General features: G+C 38.9%; 1 protein-coding gene across 2 annotated transcripts; it reads right to left on the reverse strand.

Annotated features, from left to right (window-relative positions):
- Positions 1-1,315: 1,315 nt before the first annotated feature.
- On the reverse strand, positions 1,316-14,188 carry LOC127754749 (cation-chloride cotransporter 2). 2 transcript variants are annotated; one of them, XM_052280316.1, is made up of 13 exons: positions 14,016-14,188; positions 12,205-12,351; positions 11,996-12,074; positions 8,307-8,398; positions 7,690-7,804; positions 7,358-7,458; positions 6,755-6,816; positions 5,615-5,863; positions 5,413-5,527; positions 5,097-5,291; positions 3,896-4,296; positions 3,317-3,478; positions 1,316-3,232 (listed from the first exon to the last, which is right to left on the reverse strand). In XM_052280316.1, exons 1-13 carry the CDS (start codon positions 14,186-14,188, stop codon positions 2,139-2,141), a joined length of 2,985 nt encoding a protein of 994 aa, XP_052136276.1. In that variant the 3' UTR covers positions 1,316-2,138. The 2 variants fall into 2 exon arrangements, with proteins under 2 accessions (XP_052136276.1, XP_052136284.1); XM_052280324.1 differs by lacking the exons at positions 8,307-8,398; positions 14,016-14,188 and having other exon boundaries at positions 1,318-3,232; positions 12,205-12,343.
- Between the last annotated feature and the right edge of the window lie 4,042 nt (positions 14,189-18,230).

Below are 18,230 nucleotides of genomic sequence, written 5' to 3' on the forward strand. Positions count from 1 at the left end.
AAGGTCGGAAATTCAAATTTTGGCTGATAAGCATAAGGCCCCGTTTAGTTCCCCAAAAACTTTTCGCAAAAACATCATATGGATTCTTTGGACACATGTATGGAGCATTAAATATAGATAAAAAGAAAAACTAATTGCATAGTTTGCATGTAAATCACGAGACGAATCTTTTGAACTTAATTAGTCCATAATTAACCATAAGTGCGACAGTAACCCACATGTGTTAATGACGGCTTAATTAGGCTCGAAAGATTCGTCTCGTAGTTTCCAGGCGAGCTATGAAATTAGTTTTTTCATTCGTGTCCGAAAACCCCTTCCGACATCCAGTCAAACATCCGATGTAACACCCAAAAATTTTCATTTCACCAACTAATAAGACCCTAAGCATAAGCGAAAAGAGAGTTTGGACTGAGCAAAGTGTTCCCAATGTGAGTTTTTGGTAAACAAAATGGACCAGTTTCAAGCAACTTTAAAAACATTTAAGGAAACGAAGCTGATGCACCAATTCCAGGATCGCATCGAGCCATACATAATAATAGCAACTCCGTGGCTCTGTGCAGTAATTCAAAAGCAATAGCAGTTTATTTGATCCCTCAACCCCACTTTTTACATATACTCCCTCAGATTCAGGTTATACGACGTTTTAACTTTGGTTAAAGTCAAACTACTCCAAGTTTGGCTATCTCTATAGAAAAAAGTAGTAATATTTACAACACCAGCATAGTTTCATTAAATCTATAATTGAATAAATTTTATAATATATTTGTCTTGGGTTAAAAATAATACTATTTTTTTCTATAAAATTAATCAAACTTAGAGTAATTTAACTTTGACCAAGGTCAAAACGTCTTATAACCTAAAACGGAGGGAGTACTAAATAAAAGTTAGTATGATCGATGTATTTCTTCCGCCTATAAGAAAAATAAAGAAAATAATGAATTTGACTATACTTTACAGAAAGGTAGAACCTCAGAAATAAGATAAATTGAATTGCTATTAAAAAAAATCGATAGCTAACTCTATGCCTATGACGGTCCCCTAATGTGGGTTTTCTAGTCGATCGGACCCATCGTTCCTTATGGGGGCAATAAGCGAAACAACATATTTGTAAGCGAAAAATAATTGGTGAATAAAACTACGTGTTCTTAGCAATTTACTTAAGTAAAGGCTGAAAAATAAACATCGATGAAAAAACCCCAAAATTAACTCCAAATTTAAGGTCAAAAATTCAAATTTTGGCTGATAAGCATAAGCGTAAGCGAAAAGATGAGGCCCGATGATTACGATAGTTTGGACTGAGCAAAGTGTTCCCAATGTGAGTTTTTCGTAAACAAAATGGACCAGTTTCAAGCAACTTTAAAAACATTTAAGGAAATGAAGCTGATGCACCAATTCCAGGATCGCATCGAGCCATACATAGGGCTTGTTTGGCACAACTCCAACTCCAGCTCAGCCAAACAGTTTCAGCTCCACCAAAACTAATAGTAGAGTTGGGTGCAGCTCTCTCACAAAATGAAGTAAAGTTATGGAGCTGGGTTTAGGCAGCTCGACAACTCCACTCCAGACCCAATTCCTGGAGCTAAATTTAAAAGTTGGAGTTGTACCAAACAGGCTCATAATACAGTAATAGCAACTCCGTAGCTCTGTGCAGTAATTCAAAAGCAATATCAGTTTATTTGATCCCTCAACCCCTACTTTTTACATATACTAAATAAAAGTTAGTATGATCAATGTATTTCTTCCGCCTATAAGAAAAAGAAAGAAAAGAATGAATTTGACTATACTTTACAGAAGGTAGAACCTCAGAAATAAGATAATTTGAATTGCTATAAAAAATCGATAGCTAACTGTGAAAAAAGATCAAGAAAGACAAAAGAATCGGTGCATGCAAAAATGTACATAGGCATGTAAACTTCTGTCCGAGACTTCAGTTCCTTAAAAAATGAAGCTACTGTTATGTACTACCATGTATGTTGAATCAGCCTGCAACTCTGAAGTAACCTTCATATCGATGACCTCTGACTTCAGCAAAGGAACCAATGAGTGGAACCAAGCATAATCTTCTCAGCCAAAACGACAGAAAGGTACAACCAAAAGAAGCCGGCCGCTAGCTAGAATCTTCCAAGAGTATCTAATCATCATGTGAAAAGCGTGACGACATCTCTTCTGTATCCCCTAACTATCAGGATCCTCGGGATGTTCTCTACAAGCAGATCCATGTACTCCATGTAGCAGTATGCCAGGTGGTTCAGTGGTGGCGGTGGAAGGCTCACGAGCACCACGACTGCCATCCTGGAGTGCCTAAGGATAGTAGCGTTCAGCTTCAGCATCGTGTAGAGGAACTTTTCAACCTTCTGTTCATCAACCACGACCTGCTTGCCACCCTCCATCAGGGGCCGGCGTTCGCGTTCCGCGGCTTCGTTCAGCTGAGAAATGTATGTTCTGATTCTGCTCTGCGCGCTTCTGTACACCTCAGGGTCATCCTTCTTCGAGCCACCGCTGCGATCTGGGTCTGCTTCCCATGACTTCACAGTCACAACGATCACATCAGCTTGCATCCTAAGATCGTACAAGAACTTTTTGACGTCTGCCTTTAGCTCCTCGGCCTCGGTATCTTCTTCAGCTATGCAGAAGACCTGAATCTTGCAGCTCTCGAAGCTTTCTTTGGTGAGTAGGAGCTGAGACAGAAGGAGCATCAATCCTCCATCCCTCACAATCCAGTATAGGTCGATTGTCCCGTACTGTCGTTGGTACTCATTAGGCCATTCATCTAGTCCTTTCACAATGACGACAGCCTTGTTAGCAGTAATGCAATCGTTTATGATGCTGACAAATGTTGATGGTATCTGTGTCAGATTCTCACGACGCCAGATTTCTGGGTACCGCATCACAACAATGTTTGGTTTCAAATTCCCTAGGCCCATTGTCTGAACAATGCTGCGAAAACCGATAGATGTTGAGGGTGCTACGATAATCTCTGCAACGCCCTCACAGCGCCTATAGTCAATATAAGCGCTCAGTTGGCGGCATGCTGTCTTTGCATCCTCAGCAGATTCATGATAGTCGCCATCAATAATTGAGACAAATATTGACATACCACGGCCCTTTTTCTTCATGCAGTTGGCAAAATCCGCGAGTTTTGGATGGCACGGGACATCTTCTGGAAGTTTACCCCAAGGCCGACAAAATATGAGAGGAATAGGGTACCAATTCTTAGGATGAACTTGATTTGCTGCAAGAAAACAATCAGAGAAATATGTCACATTGTGCTTAAATTTCTGCAAGGCTTGTTTAATTTCCATGCAAAAAATTGTACCTCCCATTGATCGAAGACTTCTTAGAGCCAGTTGAAAGTATGCACTCTTAAATCCGTCCCCCCAGTCCCCTGCCTTTCCTTTTAAGCTGACATAGTAGTATATGAGGCTTGCAAGGGCAAGGGAGACCACAGTAAAAGTCCAAGAGATCATAAACATGATAACTGGAAATTAAGAGGGAAAATCATCTATCAATATACTGCACACTAAGGATGCTGATTCTATAAAATCATATTAATAAAAAAGAACTAGGTGGACTAGAGATGCAGTGCAACAAATTTTCACTGATACTAGAATCTTGGCCTGACAGCCCCAACTCAAACATGCTATCCTAGAATCTTGGCCCAGAAAAAAAACATTAAATGATTTCATAAGCAAAAAAATCATAAGTATTTGATAGGCATTCTTTAGCTACTTGGCATTTTGTGATCATAATTTCCCTGTAAATGTTTATTCGATTAATTAAAGAAAAAATAACGATAACATATATATGTACTTCTAGACAATTTTGCAGGTTTATAGTTATTGTTACCTAATAGTACCAAGTTATCAAATGTAAATTTAAGGATGGGAAAACATACCAATACAAAGCAATGCACCGATGAGAGAAAGGCTCCAGTGGTGCAACTTCCATCGGGGGCGCCAACTAGGAGCATCAAGGAGGTCAAGCAGAAAGCATGACAAGTTCACACCAGCATAACACAGAAGGAAAAACATGGTGATAGTGGGTGTAATTACATCCAAGTTCCCAATGATGACACAGCTAATACAGATGAAGCTTGTAAACAGAGTTGCCACATGAGGTTCAGACCCTTCATAAGCCTTAAAGTAATTAAGTACAGGAAGAATGTCATCATTCGCTATTGCTGCAAGTAACCTTGGAGCCCCTGTCAGACTCTGTAGCGCTGCACCTAAAGTGGATAGAATTATACCAGCATAAACTACTGCTGGAGAGGGCCAAGCAACTGCAGCACATAGAAGCCTGCAAACAAGAAAATGTAGTTCTTTTATCAACTAATATAAACTCAGGCTTTTAGATATTTTGGATTTGTGTCACTCACGCATAAAAACATGAGCATTACTGCCTACTTGTCACTCATGCATAAAAACATGAGCATTACTGCCTACTTGTTTGAAAGTCAATGTAAAAGGCATGTACATCTTCCATACAAATTAAAATATTAATGATGGGCCTATGGACATTTCTAATACAAGACAAATATGGCAGCAAGAAAAACTATGTGCTTCATTCTAATAATAACTAGTAAAAGTTTGTTGGTTGTGGTATTCTGACAAGCTTGGATGGAGGCACTGCCATGATGACGGATAGGAAATGAACAACATTTAACCAAAAAAATATGGAATGCTGACCTCTAAACATAAAGCGTTTCCTGGATATTATGGATTAAAAATTTTAGCTTCTCTCCAGGCAAAACGTAGTAGGTTCGAGGAGAATAGCAGAAACCACAGGTACTAATGCTCCATGATATCAAAAAATTAGAAATTAAATGCATTATTCTACAAGTCTAAATTAAGAAAAACTCCAAGATAAACAATTGCATGCATACAATCACATTGGATCAAAGGCAAGTACATTTACTTGTATGCAAATAGTGCAATATTTTACCAAAAGATCCTAGACACAAACATGTCTACATAAATTGATCCATGGAAGATCTGAACTCCATTACCATGACAACATAAAGTCAACAACTAGTTTTTTCAGAACTCGGTACTGATTAAGCAATAAGTTTGATGATGTGCTGCCAAAGAAAATCAAACCTGTCAGTCAGAAGCCCCTCTCTTGTAGACAATGCTCCGAACAGAAACACAGATAGTAGATACATCATAGTAGTTGAAATGGTAGCATGTAATGTTCCAGTTGGTATTGAACGTTGTGTGTCTTTCAGTGAAGCAGACCGATTTGAACCAGCCATGATTCCTGTAACTGCTGGGAAATAGAGACCTAACAAAGCACTGAAAGAACAAAACAAAGAATGTTAGCAAGTGCATACTGAATCTACAAAATCGATAAATGAAAATTGCAAGTAATTAGAGGATCTTAAAAACAAGTATCAACAACAAAAGGAGGACAGACTTAAAATCCCAATATATAGACCCATTTGGATCAGGAACTCCAGCATTGTTTGTTCGTTGGTAGTCTGAACTCCAGTTGTCTTTCAATGTAGTTATACTCAAACCAGTTATCCACTCTAGGTAGGAAAAACATCATCAGAAATACAACACAAGAAAAACAAAAGAGAAAACTATGAAAGAATTATTGGCAAGTGGATATTTACTTGAAGCATTTGGCCTTGGTGCAATAAAGACACCGATGTAAATGCACAGGATTGAGAAGAGCACTGATATTAAGAAAGCAGGTGCAACTTTGTTGATAATTTTGACGCCACCAAATACAATAAAACAAAGCAATATGGTCACGATGATGCCGTAGACCTGGAGGTCATGCAAGTTGGGTGTTGAGATAGTTGTTGCATTGCCTGCTGCGGTACCGTTTACGAACGTATTGGTGACCACTGTTACACTCTCTGCTTTTTAAAATCGCTACAAGTTAATTCAAATAAAATGAAATGAACATTAAATTTCAGTAAACGGAAATCATATATATGCATCACAAAAGAGAGAAATATATTTTAACTTAACACTCCAAAGGAAGAAGTTGCCTATGTACCACAATAATATCTATATTATTCAGTCTGTACTGCTAGAAGAAACTATCTCCCAATTAGCCTTTAGGCAAGCTTGTATTTCATTCTAAATTTTGCAAAAAAGAAAAAATCATCCATGGCATGAAAAAAAATCTAATTTACACACATTTTTTTTCTCGAGCACAATTTCCGCACAGTTGTACCATGAAATTTCTAGAAATAAGCCAGATTATGCAACTTAGTCCATTTTATTGTAATTAAGTTAATAAAAAAGGATAGGGTAATCATATAATCCAATGTAAATTTTCTCTTCACTGGTAAAGACCTGATTAACTAGATAAACAACATAAATTTCAAGTGAAAACTAAATAAATTTCAAGTGAAAACTAAACTAAGTGTAAAATCCATGGAAAGCAAGTGTGTAAGCTCTAAAAAAATATTAAAGTTTTATAATATAGGAGAGGGTATTCTACAGACATGAAAAATTTCAAGATATTGAATACATTTAGAATATATCATCAGCCAATCAATCTGTGCAAGTGCAATTCAAATTTGGTATATATTGAAAACATATACTCATGGTTTCCATGTGCTTGGAAACATAAATTCTGGCTACATGTTTTTTGTTCCTTGAATGGCTTGCAGCAATCAACATAAAATATCTGGATCTACTGTGTTTCCTAAAGACCTAAACAATGTGCAAATTTATTGATCTATTATTTTGGTGTTCACAAACAAACTAGCAGCAAGTGCAGTTCTCAAACAAAGTACCTTGAAACAATTCAGCAGAAGGAACAGCATCCAAAAAGGTTTCGACAGCTCCCAGCACATACCTAAAAATAGTGGTTTATAACAACATAATAGGTCAAAATGCATCCCTTGGAGAGTGAATGAGAAATAGTGAAGCGTGTGTAAATGCTCGTCACACACAACAAAAAGTAAGGATGCAGTGAAAATTGTATAGTGTAAAATCTCATTAAGCACAGTTGCATATGAAACAAGAGCCACTTCCCACATTCCATAATATTGTATGTTTATTTCCCTCTTTTCATCCTTAATTGGGCTTGTATCACCAATGCAGTTCTCTAAAGAACAATATCAACATACAAGTTTCACACCAAACTGCAATATTGCCTAATATCAAAAGGTGGTACGACACTAATAATCCACCACTTCTACCATACCACAAAATATGTTTCACTAAACACCATATAATTAAATAGCAAGAAATAGAATTCCTGTACCATATTCCAAACAGTGTCACCATACTAGATTACAATACCAAGATAACTTTGACCAAAAGGAAACATGAAAAAAAAATGACTCTTCGGAAGTTCACCATCAGACTGTTGGCACATTGTAATGGAGACTTACATAGCTCCGGCAACTGCATTCCCAAGGAAGAAACACAATCCAATACTAACTCCAACTTCCGGACCAAGTGCCCTGCCAATGAGATAGTAAGGGCCACCACCCTGAGGGTCAAAAAGAAAGATGAGTCAGTCCATTTGTAGTTGAGCAAGGTGGAAAGGTTAATTTATATGGTGGTTCTTGGTGGATATGCTATACATCATCTCATCTTGTCCAATTATCGAAAATAAATATTATGGTGATGAATATTGGGCACTTGGCCTCACACTGCTTTTCTTGTTTCACAAAGAAATGGCAATCTCTTTCCCATGGTATTACCAAATATTATAACATACCTTCATCGCCCCATTCGTCGCAATTGCACTTAATGATATCGTAGTTAAAAATGTGCATGAACCACAAAATGCGACTAAAACAAGTGACTGCCATACGCCTCCCATACCAACGATCCTACAGAAACCAGAAAAGAAACAATTGAATGTTGATGATTTGAACAGATTGCCAAATTATGCATAAGGGTGCAATTTGAATAGAGATACAAATTTTAGAATGTGAAATATCCAATAAATAAATAAATTCCAACAATAATTTAACATATATCAAGGTCCTCAAATGGAAGAATTGACACCAATTCCCACAGTGGAGAACTGGATATCAATATTTGCAGTTTTACATTACTATGTCTAGACTTGATTATATAGTAGTAAATAAATAGAGTGTAAATGCAATATGAACTCATGAAGGCTTCACCAAGAAGTCACTTGCACTACGAGGTCCTTGTTTGCATGGAAACACTAATATTACTACTAACATAATCATATTTCCGTGTCAGAAATCAACCAGTAATGCAGAAGGCATAAGTGGAACTTATACTAAACGAAGGCACGCCGAGCACGGGAGGAAACACCTTGTGTCTTATGCACATGTAGAAAGAACAGACGCAAAGATTTACCAAGTAAAACGAATATAATAGATTATTCCCAAGATGTTCTGCAGGCATGGCACGAATACACCCATCATGGTATCAAGTTTAGTTTCAGTTTCCTGCACACCAGAGAAAAAAAAAATGTAACAAAAATATATTTCAAGGAACTGTCTATAGCTCCTTTGGTGTTGGTGGGTGTAAACTCCCACTAAATACCGAGGTGGGTGTGACGTCATGGGCGGTATCGCGCGTTGAAAGTGCGAGAACGCACGGTCTCGCGCAGCGAAGGCACGAGAGCGCGCGGTTTCGCGCAATGGAAGAGCGAGACCGTTCGGTCTCGCGGAATCAAACAGCGAAACTGTCCACCGGCTCCATTTAATTAGTGCTTAATTACTTAATTAGCAATTAACTAATAATAATTAGCAACTAATTATCCTAATTAGTGATAATTAATAATTAATTAATCGCTAATCAAGATAATTAGTCGCTAATTGAATCAGCATGGCACCGGTCTCACTCAGTGCTTGTGCGAGATCGTTCTGTCTCGCTGTACCATTCCGCGAGACCGCGCGGTCTCGCGCTGTTGTCCCGCGAGACCGTGCGGTCTCGCGCCTTCGCCGCGTGATACTGTCCATGACGTCATTCCCACGTCATTCTCGCGCAACGGTTGTGCGAGATCGACAGTATATTTATGCAAAAATTTTTACATCCCGAATATTTATAAGAAAAAATTGAATAAACAGTGTATTTTCAAATTTAATTCCATTCTCCCCTCTCTACGCCCGCGCCGCCACCTCTCCTCCCACGCACCTCGTCCTTCTCAACCCATGCCGCTGCACCTCTCTCCCCAACCCCACTGCCGACGCTTCCAATCTCCACCGCCTCCTAGTCCCAGTCCCGGTGGCTGGGGAGAAGTAGTAGGAGACCACCGGCTCCTCTCCTCCCACATTCAGCCACTGGCCCCTATCACTCAAATCTGGAATAAGGTTGGGGAGAAGTGGAATCGATGACAACTGGAGAGGAAGGAGGGGAAGCTACAGATGCAAAGGGTGCTGCACTCTGCTGCAATGGTGGAAGCGGACTAAGTGCCGGAGTAATGGCGAAGGGAGTGGCCGGCGACGGATTCCTCCTCAAGCACGCAGCGGCGGCGGCGGGAAAGCTCCATCCTCTTCAAGCATCGAGAAAGATATGCCGCTACCATGCACATGCCAGGAGGCCACAGGGTGGCCATCTACAGACTCCAGAGTCAACAAGAGAAGGAAGGACGCCACGGACACGGAGCTGAAGCTGATAATGGAATTCTTAACATTAGCCTCTCCTTTTGGGCAGCGATGGATAAACCAACCATGTCGGCGGAGCTCACCTTTCTCCTTGCTGTAGAAACAACCCAACCATGTCTCCATCTCAGGTAAGCTTCAGCTAGCTAGCTTTTTTTAGTTGCCTCCATTCCTTAAATTCTTGATTCTCTCACTCAAATAGTCTAAGATGGTATATTGAATGTGCTTATTTATAGAATGGATATAACTTATTCCATCATCCAAAAAAAAGAATGGATATAACTAATCATTTGTTTAATTGTGCAGTTATACCAATGAATGGATAGGGAAAAACTATAATGGGGACATCAAAGGAAAAAAAAACAGTAATTTGTCATGATGTTAACTTATATTTCATATATGACATGAATATATAGGATTTTCCTTATCATGCAAGAGATTTTGATCCACTCACAGAAAAGGTTTAAAATGCCTCTTGCATCTCTATATGCAACTTTGGTCCTATCATTTAATTAAATTAATGTCGAATTTTAGTGATTGGTACTAATGGGCTATACCTTAAGTTTCTACTACAACTACCTAGGTGGTGTGGTAGTGAATTATTGCTTTCTGGTTACTGCTATAAATACAAGATACATCTTTTTTTCTTTTGGTTTCAAAATTCCTGTGCGTGAAGTTTATATTACTAAACTTTGTTTTCAGAAAAGAAAAAAGAAAGTGAGTTCAAATAGATCATCTTCTTATAAATCTTTAATTTAGCACATAACAATGCATAATTACAATCACAAAACAATGTATAGTCATTTTGTTTATAGTTCTCAATAACTACAAATTATCATATCATCATCTATGGCAATAATTGACTGCTTGCTTTATAAGAGTGACGATTAGATTTGATTACATTGCATCATGTGCTCACCTTATCTTCTATTGTAGGCGATGGGCACATTGACACATCTAATATCTTTTCGTCCGTGCACGCGCGTGTGATGTGTAGATAATGACACATATATTATTTGAGTTGTCAGTAAGTACTATAGTCACATTCGGTGGTCACTAAAACCTGTTCTAAATATCGTTGCCCAGCATCTCTTTTATGTTTACTCGATGATTATGACATTTTGAGCTGATAAAATAGAAGATATCATGGAGAATTCCATAAGAAATATTGCTAAGTACAGTTTTTTGAATAGTTCAGTACAATGCTTAGTACATAATACTTATTTGGACGGCACACTAGGATTTGATTTTATACTGGTTATTTTGTTGAGGAACTTTTGAGATTAACCCAAATATCAGACTCAGAGCACTTGCCAATTCTAATCACCTGACACTACGTATTTCTTCTTGATTAAACTGATATGTCCTCTATTTTTGTTCCCTTCTTACACGTGCAGAGAACTGCAGCAGCAAGAGTAAGAGCCGGTTATGCAGGCAAGCTATAAAAAGCAAGGGAGTTTGCAGAAAGACAAGAAAAAAAATGTCAGATGAGAGGACAAGGTTTGAGAGAGGAACATTATTTTTTCTTGATCTCTCTTGCTATGAGTATTTGATACTAATTCATAGCCTGAAGAATTACAATGAGCAAGCGGAAAATGAGGTCTGTTGTTTTATGATGTTGCTAGCCTTTTCAAAATGTGATCAAACGTATCACTGAGTTACATTATTTGTTATATGTGATTCAGTTCCATTTGGCTTAATTTTCAGCTACAATTTATGTTCGTTTTATCCAACAATCTACCAAATATTCTCTTTGCAGTGAATTGATGTATAAAAGTCCTCACTGAACTGATGGTGTTTACATAAATCTGGATGGAAGAAACAACCGTGTATCTAGGTTATTGTCATTAGCTACACATTATCTCTAAAGAAGAGTGTTCAGTGTGGATTCCGGACTGACAGTCGTTTCAACAAATACTCCCTCCATTCCAAAATACAAGGGTTTTTGGTTGGATGGGACACATCCTAATACTACGAATATGAATATGGACAGAAACAAAATTTCTTATATTTTGAAATAGTGGGAGTATATAACATGCTGTGGGAAGTTATAAATCCTTCTACTCAAAATTGCTACTACTATATTTAGCCATGACAACTTGATTTTAAGCAATTTTAAGAACAGATAATACTGCAAAACAATTTACTCAAATTTATGGCGTACGACCATTTCTCAATTTTATCTACTGATTGAAATGACCTATCGCTACCCCCATTAGCCTCCATTGTTTGTGAGCTTGAATATCAGAAATTGGAATTGAAAACTTGCTAGGAAATTTCCTTTACGTTATTATCATGTTTAATGGCCAATACAGAGAGTTTTTAAACAGGAATCGAAGTCATGCAATGCATGACTATGTGGCTAGTAAATAGGGAATGCATGAACAAAATGATGATTAAAATTAGAAACTGGACTTGTAAGGTCAGACGGAAAACAACCTTGGGGTATCCAATGGCAATCCCTGCATTTTCTCCATCCCTAGTACTAGCAGATGCCTGAGCTTGTTCGCCTACCATTCTGTTCAGATTCATGTATGCCATGGTTGTTAACGGTTATTTATTAAAGCAGCATATGGTCAATATTTCATAAAATTGAATGCGGGTAAGAGCTTCAATTAGAAGCAGAGCCATAAAACAAGTCATCATACCTCTTAAGTCCCAAAATATTGACCAGAGAGTCAAAACCAAACAGCTCAAGTTTTGAATCGCCTTGAGATCCATTAAAGCTACGCCCATTAGAAGAAGCCATATGCATTCTTGCATCAGTGCGTAGGTTAGTTCCAGGCTTGATGTACCTAATATATAGATAATTGAATAAATCAGTTTTTGCATGGTTCACACCACTGGAGAAATCATTTATACAATCATAACCAGATAAGTAATGTAGGAAAGCAGTAACTATGACCATCACATTTCAATGGTGAAATAGAGTAACTACTTTAAAAGAGGGCAAATTGATTACATAATTCATTTGTTTCTAGATACCAACCATTCTTCCCATATCAACAAATTAATATAGGATCACAGCGAAATAACTATATTAATAAGGCATTTTAATAGGCATCATAGGGATTTCATATATAATAAATTCCTCTATTTGTTCTTATATGTAATTTCATATGTTGAGTGTGTCCAAAAAAACCAATTTTATATGTTGAGATCAAAGCTTAGAAGTTTGACTACAAGCAGATCTAACAACTTACAGCTGTGTAATAGCCCAACTGATGAATTTAAAGAGTCATACCATGGATTTTTTTTCAATGTCAGGTAAAGTGTCTAAATTCTAAGAACTATCTTTAACCAAACAGACCATTTGCTCAAAAAAAAAAAACAAAGCAACCAATATAACGACCTGTCCAAACTACTGCAACATTAATCCAGAGCTCCACCAATTATTTTCATATACAAGCAAGCTTATAATACCTCAGATTTGACGAGTGTGACAATGTAGGTGCATTACTCCAACGGTCCAACCAATAGAACACACCTAAACGAATTCTAACAACCAGAACTCTAAGGCTCTTAGCTATAGGAATCATCCTAAAAGGTTGAAACACCTTAATTTAGTAGCAACGCATGACTCAGGACGCTGGAAATGAATTTACTAACATTGTGGACATGTCATGATGCTATGTCATTATAAACATCACGAGACGGATTTAAAAAACATTTTGGGACCTTGTGTTCATAAAATCAGCAACAATGAATTCATTCATTCCCTTGACCAAAAAATGTATTCCTTCATTCAGAACTCCAGCTGAACAACAAGGATTTGGATGGATTACTCAATAGCTCAATTACCAGATCATTTGGTCCAATTTTGTACTATGATCAACAAGCCAATGCAGTGGACACATTTATCAGCAACGAAGGGCAACAATTCAGGCGGGCACAGACGCATAGATGGACCTTCCTATTTGGCTATTTGCTCCAGAAACTGTAACCCTGTGACCAAGCCACCATGGCATTATAAAACCCATTAGACCAGGTATATCTGTTTTTGGGCCGAGTTTAGATCCAAATTTTTTCTTCAAACTTCCAACTTTTCCATCACATCAAAACTTTCCTACACACACAAACTTCTAACTTTTCCGTCACATCGTTCCAATTTCAACCAAACTTCCAATTTCGACATGAACTAAACACACCCTTGATTGGATTGCAGCATCAAAGACAACCAAAATAACATTCTTCAGGCAAAAAAAAAAAAGTTGATGCTATAGAATACTCGAAAGTAGAGGATACCTATACTACACTTGCAACTTGCACCTATGGAACAATAATTTCTAGTTGAAACTGTAGTGTACTCATGGAGAACCAATTGCAGCGTACGGCCTAATATTAGTAATATTGCAACATCAAGCAAATCAATCCACATCATTAAATCAACAAATGCCGAATTCCCCACAAACCACCTCACAACACGCAACGTCCGTGAAATGCGCACCAAGAAGCTCACCTGGGCCCTGCGGAGGCGGAGGCATCGGCGGAAGATCCGAACTCCATGGGCGCCATCTGGACGACGGCGCGGTCGTGCGACTCCACCGTGCGGTACCGCTGCTGCGGCGCCGGCCTCATCGCCGGGGCCTCCTCGTCGTGGCGGCCGGCCCCGCCGAATCCCCCTCTCTCCATACCTCCCCCCCCCCCCACCCCAACCCAAGAGGTCGACGAACTGCACTGCACGGCACAGGGCGATCAATGATGTGAAAACCCAAGGGTTGGGTCAGTTAGCTAAGGAGCGGCCATGGCTCTACGAGGTCGGCATTGGCCGAGGCTCGCCGCCGGCGCGCTAGCTGCTTCGGGGGGCGGGGGTCGCCGGCGTCGAGCGGTGGCGTGCGGCGGCGCGGATGAGATGAGAGGTGGCGGGGCGGGGAAGGAGGAGCGGCGAGAAAAGGACGGAGAGGTGGGAAAGGAGCGATGATCAAGTGTTTTATGTTTTTTCGCCGTGGGACCAGATCCGGGATCCTGGGAGAGTCGGTAGAGGCAACTTTAAGCTCATATTCGAAAAATCAACTTCATCAGCTAATAGTTGAGAAATGTGAATCGGACATATAGGGCCTGTTCATTTTGATGCAAAAAAAAATCTTACCAAATTGTCTTGCCAAAATTTTGACAGGATTTCTTATATAGTTACCTAAATTTGGTAGCAAACTAAATGTAGCCACTTTTTTTTTTGTAACTTTACCAAAATTTGGTAATGTTGAAAATGGCATCAAAGTGAACAGGCCCATAGTTGAGGAAGTCCAAATAAATTTTTTGAGTTAATTGCATATTGGACTGGCTTTCTTTACGATGGTCGCAGCTTGGACTAGGAACAAGCTATTATTTTCACTTTGGGATAGTAATTTTTACAAAATGTTACACTTAGGACCTAGTGTTCTTCTTCCAGCTCTGCTTCCTCACTCTCTCTACCTTCAGTTTGAGATTCACATACCTAGCTAGTTGGTTTTAGTAGAGGTAGAGCTCAAGCTCTACCAGTACAGTCATGCTCGAGCTCTACTCAGCCAGTCAGCCTTCGCTGCCCCTGCCACATTTATTCGTGCTCAAGATTTCATGTGCAGCCTTGATTAAGTGCCCTAGCTCCAATTAAGCTAGTGCTGCCATGGACGAACTTGGGCTAGAATGGGACCTATTGACTAGTTGGTGGAGCATAAGTGTGGAGTGATAACATATGGTGTTAGAATTTCCCACCGTACCACCGTGATTCATTGGCTATGTGCTTGAGCTCAAGTTGGAGCTCTGCCGTTTGCTGTGTTGAGCTTAAGACAGAGACTACCACACACTCAAGCTCAGGCGCTGACGTAGGTCAAGCACGTAGATGGAACCTGAGGAAGTGTGGTGAGCTCGAACCAAAACAGGGAAGAGAAGAGAAGAGGGGGAGATCTAGAGGAAGAACAAAGATTTCTGGTTCAAACTGAAAAGAATGTCCAACCTCTAGTTCAACATGCAACAATGGTCAATAAAAATGGCCAGGATGCAATTTTCTCTAGTTTTTTTATTCCTTGATCCGTTGCTCCACATCTCATTTGCAAAAGCCCAATCTTATCGATCTTTCCTCTGTTTCAGAAAACTGATGAACATCTTCATCTTTTCGCTTATGCTTATCAATTAAAATTTGAATTTTTAACTTTAAATTTACAGCTGATTTTAAGATTTTTTTTCATCGGAGTTCATTTTTCAACCTTTACTTTTACATTACTAAGAATACGTATATAAATGTTTTATTCACAAGTTAGTTTTCGTTTGCAAATATATCTTTGGCATATTCCGCAGATAAGCCAAACGATGAGGCTCAAAGTGTTCCATACTTTTAATGAGCTTTGTTATTAAATACGCGTACGCACTTTAAAAGAAGTACAGTACTACTACTGGTACGTACATCTCAAAAATATACCCGTACGCGCAAGTGCAAACACCGTACACCGACTGTTCGTCAAAGTGCACCAGTTTGTTGGCACGTACTACAGTTTAGAAAGACCACCAATTAATTTTCTGTCTCAAAGATAGAATAGAAAGATCACCTTTTTGGAGAAGAAAGCTCACCTGCTGGCTGCCGCTTTGCCTTGATGCGTTGCACACGGTTGCACCTTCCAAGTTCCAAGATTTAAACATACTATACTTGTGGAGTCAAATGAATAGACCAAACATCTTTTTCTTTTTTACTACCTCTGTTCCAGAATATTTATCGCTTTGAGTTTTTTTAAAAAAAATTTGATTTTTCATCTTATTCAAAAAAGTATGAAATTATTTTTTTTATTTGCTTTATTATTAAAACTACTTTAAGTATGACTTCTCTGTTTTTATATTTGCACTAATTTTTCAAATGATCAAACATACTTTTGAACAAAAAGTGAAAATGAATTATACAAATTCCGAAGGCATTAGTACAAGACAATCACACTAGGACAACGATCACAATAATAACTCGAACAAAAAGCCACTCCATTTGTCACAAGGAGACAAATAATACTGTTAGTATTAGTACTATTGAAGCGAGGCCACACAGGAAGAAAGAGAGACACCGAAATACGCCATTTAAACATGTGACTACTGTCCTGTTTGAGATAGATTGTAGAGTATATATATATGTTGTCGCAGATTATCAATTGAAATGTAAGAATAAATTAAATATTTTAAAATCAATTTAACGAATATCTAAAACAAGTGGATCTAAGAAACACAATAGAAAATTTTTTTCAAGAGTAGAGTAAAAAAATTGTTTCAATAATCCAATAAATAAAAGCTGAAAATGTACTTGTTAGACTCAAAATGCAAAATATCATATATTTTGGAGTAAATTGTGTTGACGGTACAAGAACTTGGCAGGTGGGTGCGATTAGATGAAAAACTTAAAAACAGAGCGTAGCGGTACAATAACTTGGCTAGGTGGGTGCGCTCATGGTGCAAAAGTTGCCACGTTACTATTCCACCTTAGCAGAATTGCTGCATCGGCTAAGTCCTATCTCATTTTATAGAAACCCCCCTAATATGATTTCTTGACATACACATATCTCCTTTCATCTTTCTTTACATGATCCTGATCGAGAGATGGTTGTGCTGGTGGCAACGCGGCGGTGACGGCGGAGGCAGCTACTCCAAAGACATGTATTGCAAAACATCCAAATCCCTGCAGAGGCAGCTACTCCAAAGACATCAGCCAACACAGAGAATTGGCACTTCGTTAGTTCCAAAATAGCTCACCAGACTGAGGCATAGCTCCTGCGGCTGCTGGTTGCTTGTCGTGCGCGACAGGAGGTCCGGCGGGGATCCCCTGTACTCGTCGTGTCCGGTGGAGGCGGCGCCGCTGGCTGTGGACGAGGCGGGGAACAGGGACTTGACGTTGTTGTCGGAGACTCAATTTGCGCCCAGCGAATGTGGAAGGAAGGAGCCAGCAGCGAACGCGGCGCTGGTCATGGTGCCACCGGTGCTGCCGAACCCGTAGGACGTCGAGGTCGCCGCTCGGTGGCCTCAGGCTGCTCTGTTGACGCCGCGGCCGGCGGTGGCGAGGCCTTGGCGCGGCGGGGCCTCTAGATCTTTCCAATCTTTCTACCAAACAATAGGAAAACATATCCATCCGAAGAAGTAATTGGAAAATAAAAGTTACTAGGGAATTTTCTGTAAAATGAGATGGTCAATGCTAATGTGGCACTTTCGCTGAGGTGGAACAATGGCGTGGCAACTTTTGCACCATGAGCGTACCCACCTAGCCAAATTATTGTACCACTACGCTCGGTTTTTAAGTTTTTGCACCTAATCGCACCCACCTGCCAAGTTCTGGTACCGTCAACGCAATTTACTCTATATTTTGCTTGCTTGGGTGGACAATCCGTTCCAATAGTCTTAGTTCAACAAGATGTGTATTATTCTCCCAAGCAAAATGTACTTATTAGACCCAAATTGCAATATATCATAGAACTGATGATTTCTGTGTAATAGCAATAGTGTACGTGCAACATACATTTCCGTAATATATCAGGGATATATATATATATATATATATATATATATATATATATATATATATATATAATATAAAACTGTAAAAATACTTGGAAATCACATATAAATTCAACTTATTGCTTCTGAGACTTTACAATGCATTCTATCCATCCTAAAATATAGAAATATAGAACTAGATTAGATATGACCTAATACTACGAATTCGAATATGATA

The sequence above is a fragment of the Oryza glaberrima genome, chromosome 1 (assembly GCF_000147395.1).
Source record: "Oryza glaberrima chromosome 1, OglaRS2, whole genome shotgun sequence".
NCBI classification, from domain to species: Eukaryota; Viridiplantae; Streptophyta; class Magnoliopsida; order Poales; family Poaceae; genus Oryza; species Oryza glaberrima.

What these genes read in the sequence shown, in the direction of transcription:
- LOC127754749 (XM_052280316.1), bottom strand. Translation starts at nt 14,188, where the DNA reads ATGGAGAGAGGGGGATTCGGCGGGGCCGGCCGCCACGACGAGGAGGCC. An exon ending in TTGCCATTGGATACCCCAAG is followed by an intron (nt 8,399 to 11,995) that starts GTTGTTTTCCGT and finishes TCTGGTGTGCAG; the next exon opens with GAAACTGAAACTAAACTTGA. An exon ending in GAGGGGCTTCTGACTGACAG is followed by an intron (nt 4,297 to 5,096) that starts GTTTGATTTTCT and finishes TCTTGTTTGCAG; the next exon opens with GCTTCTATGTGCTGCAGTTG.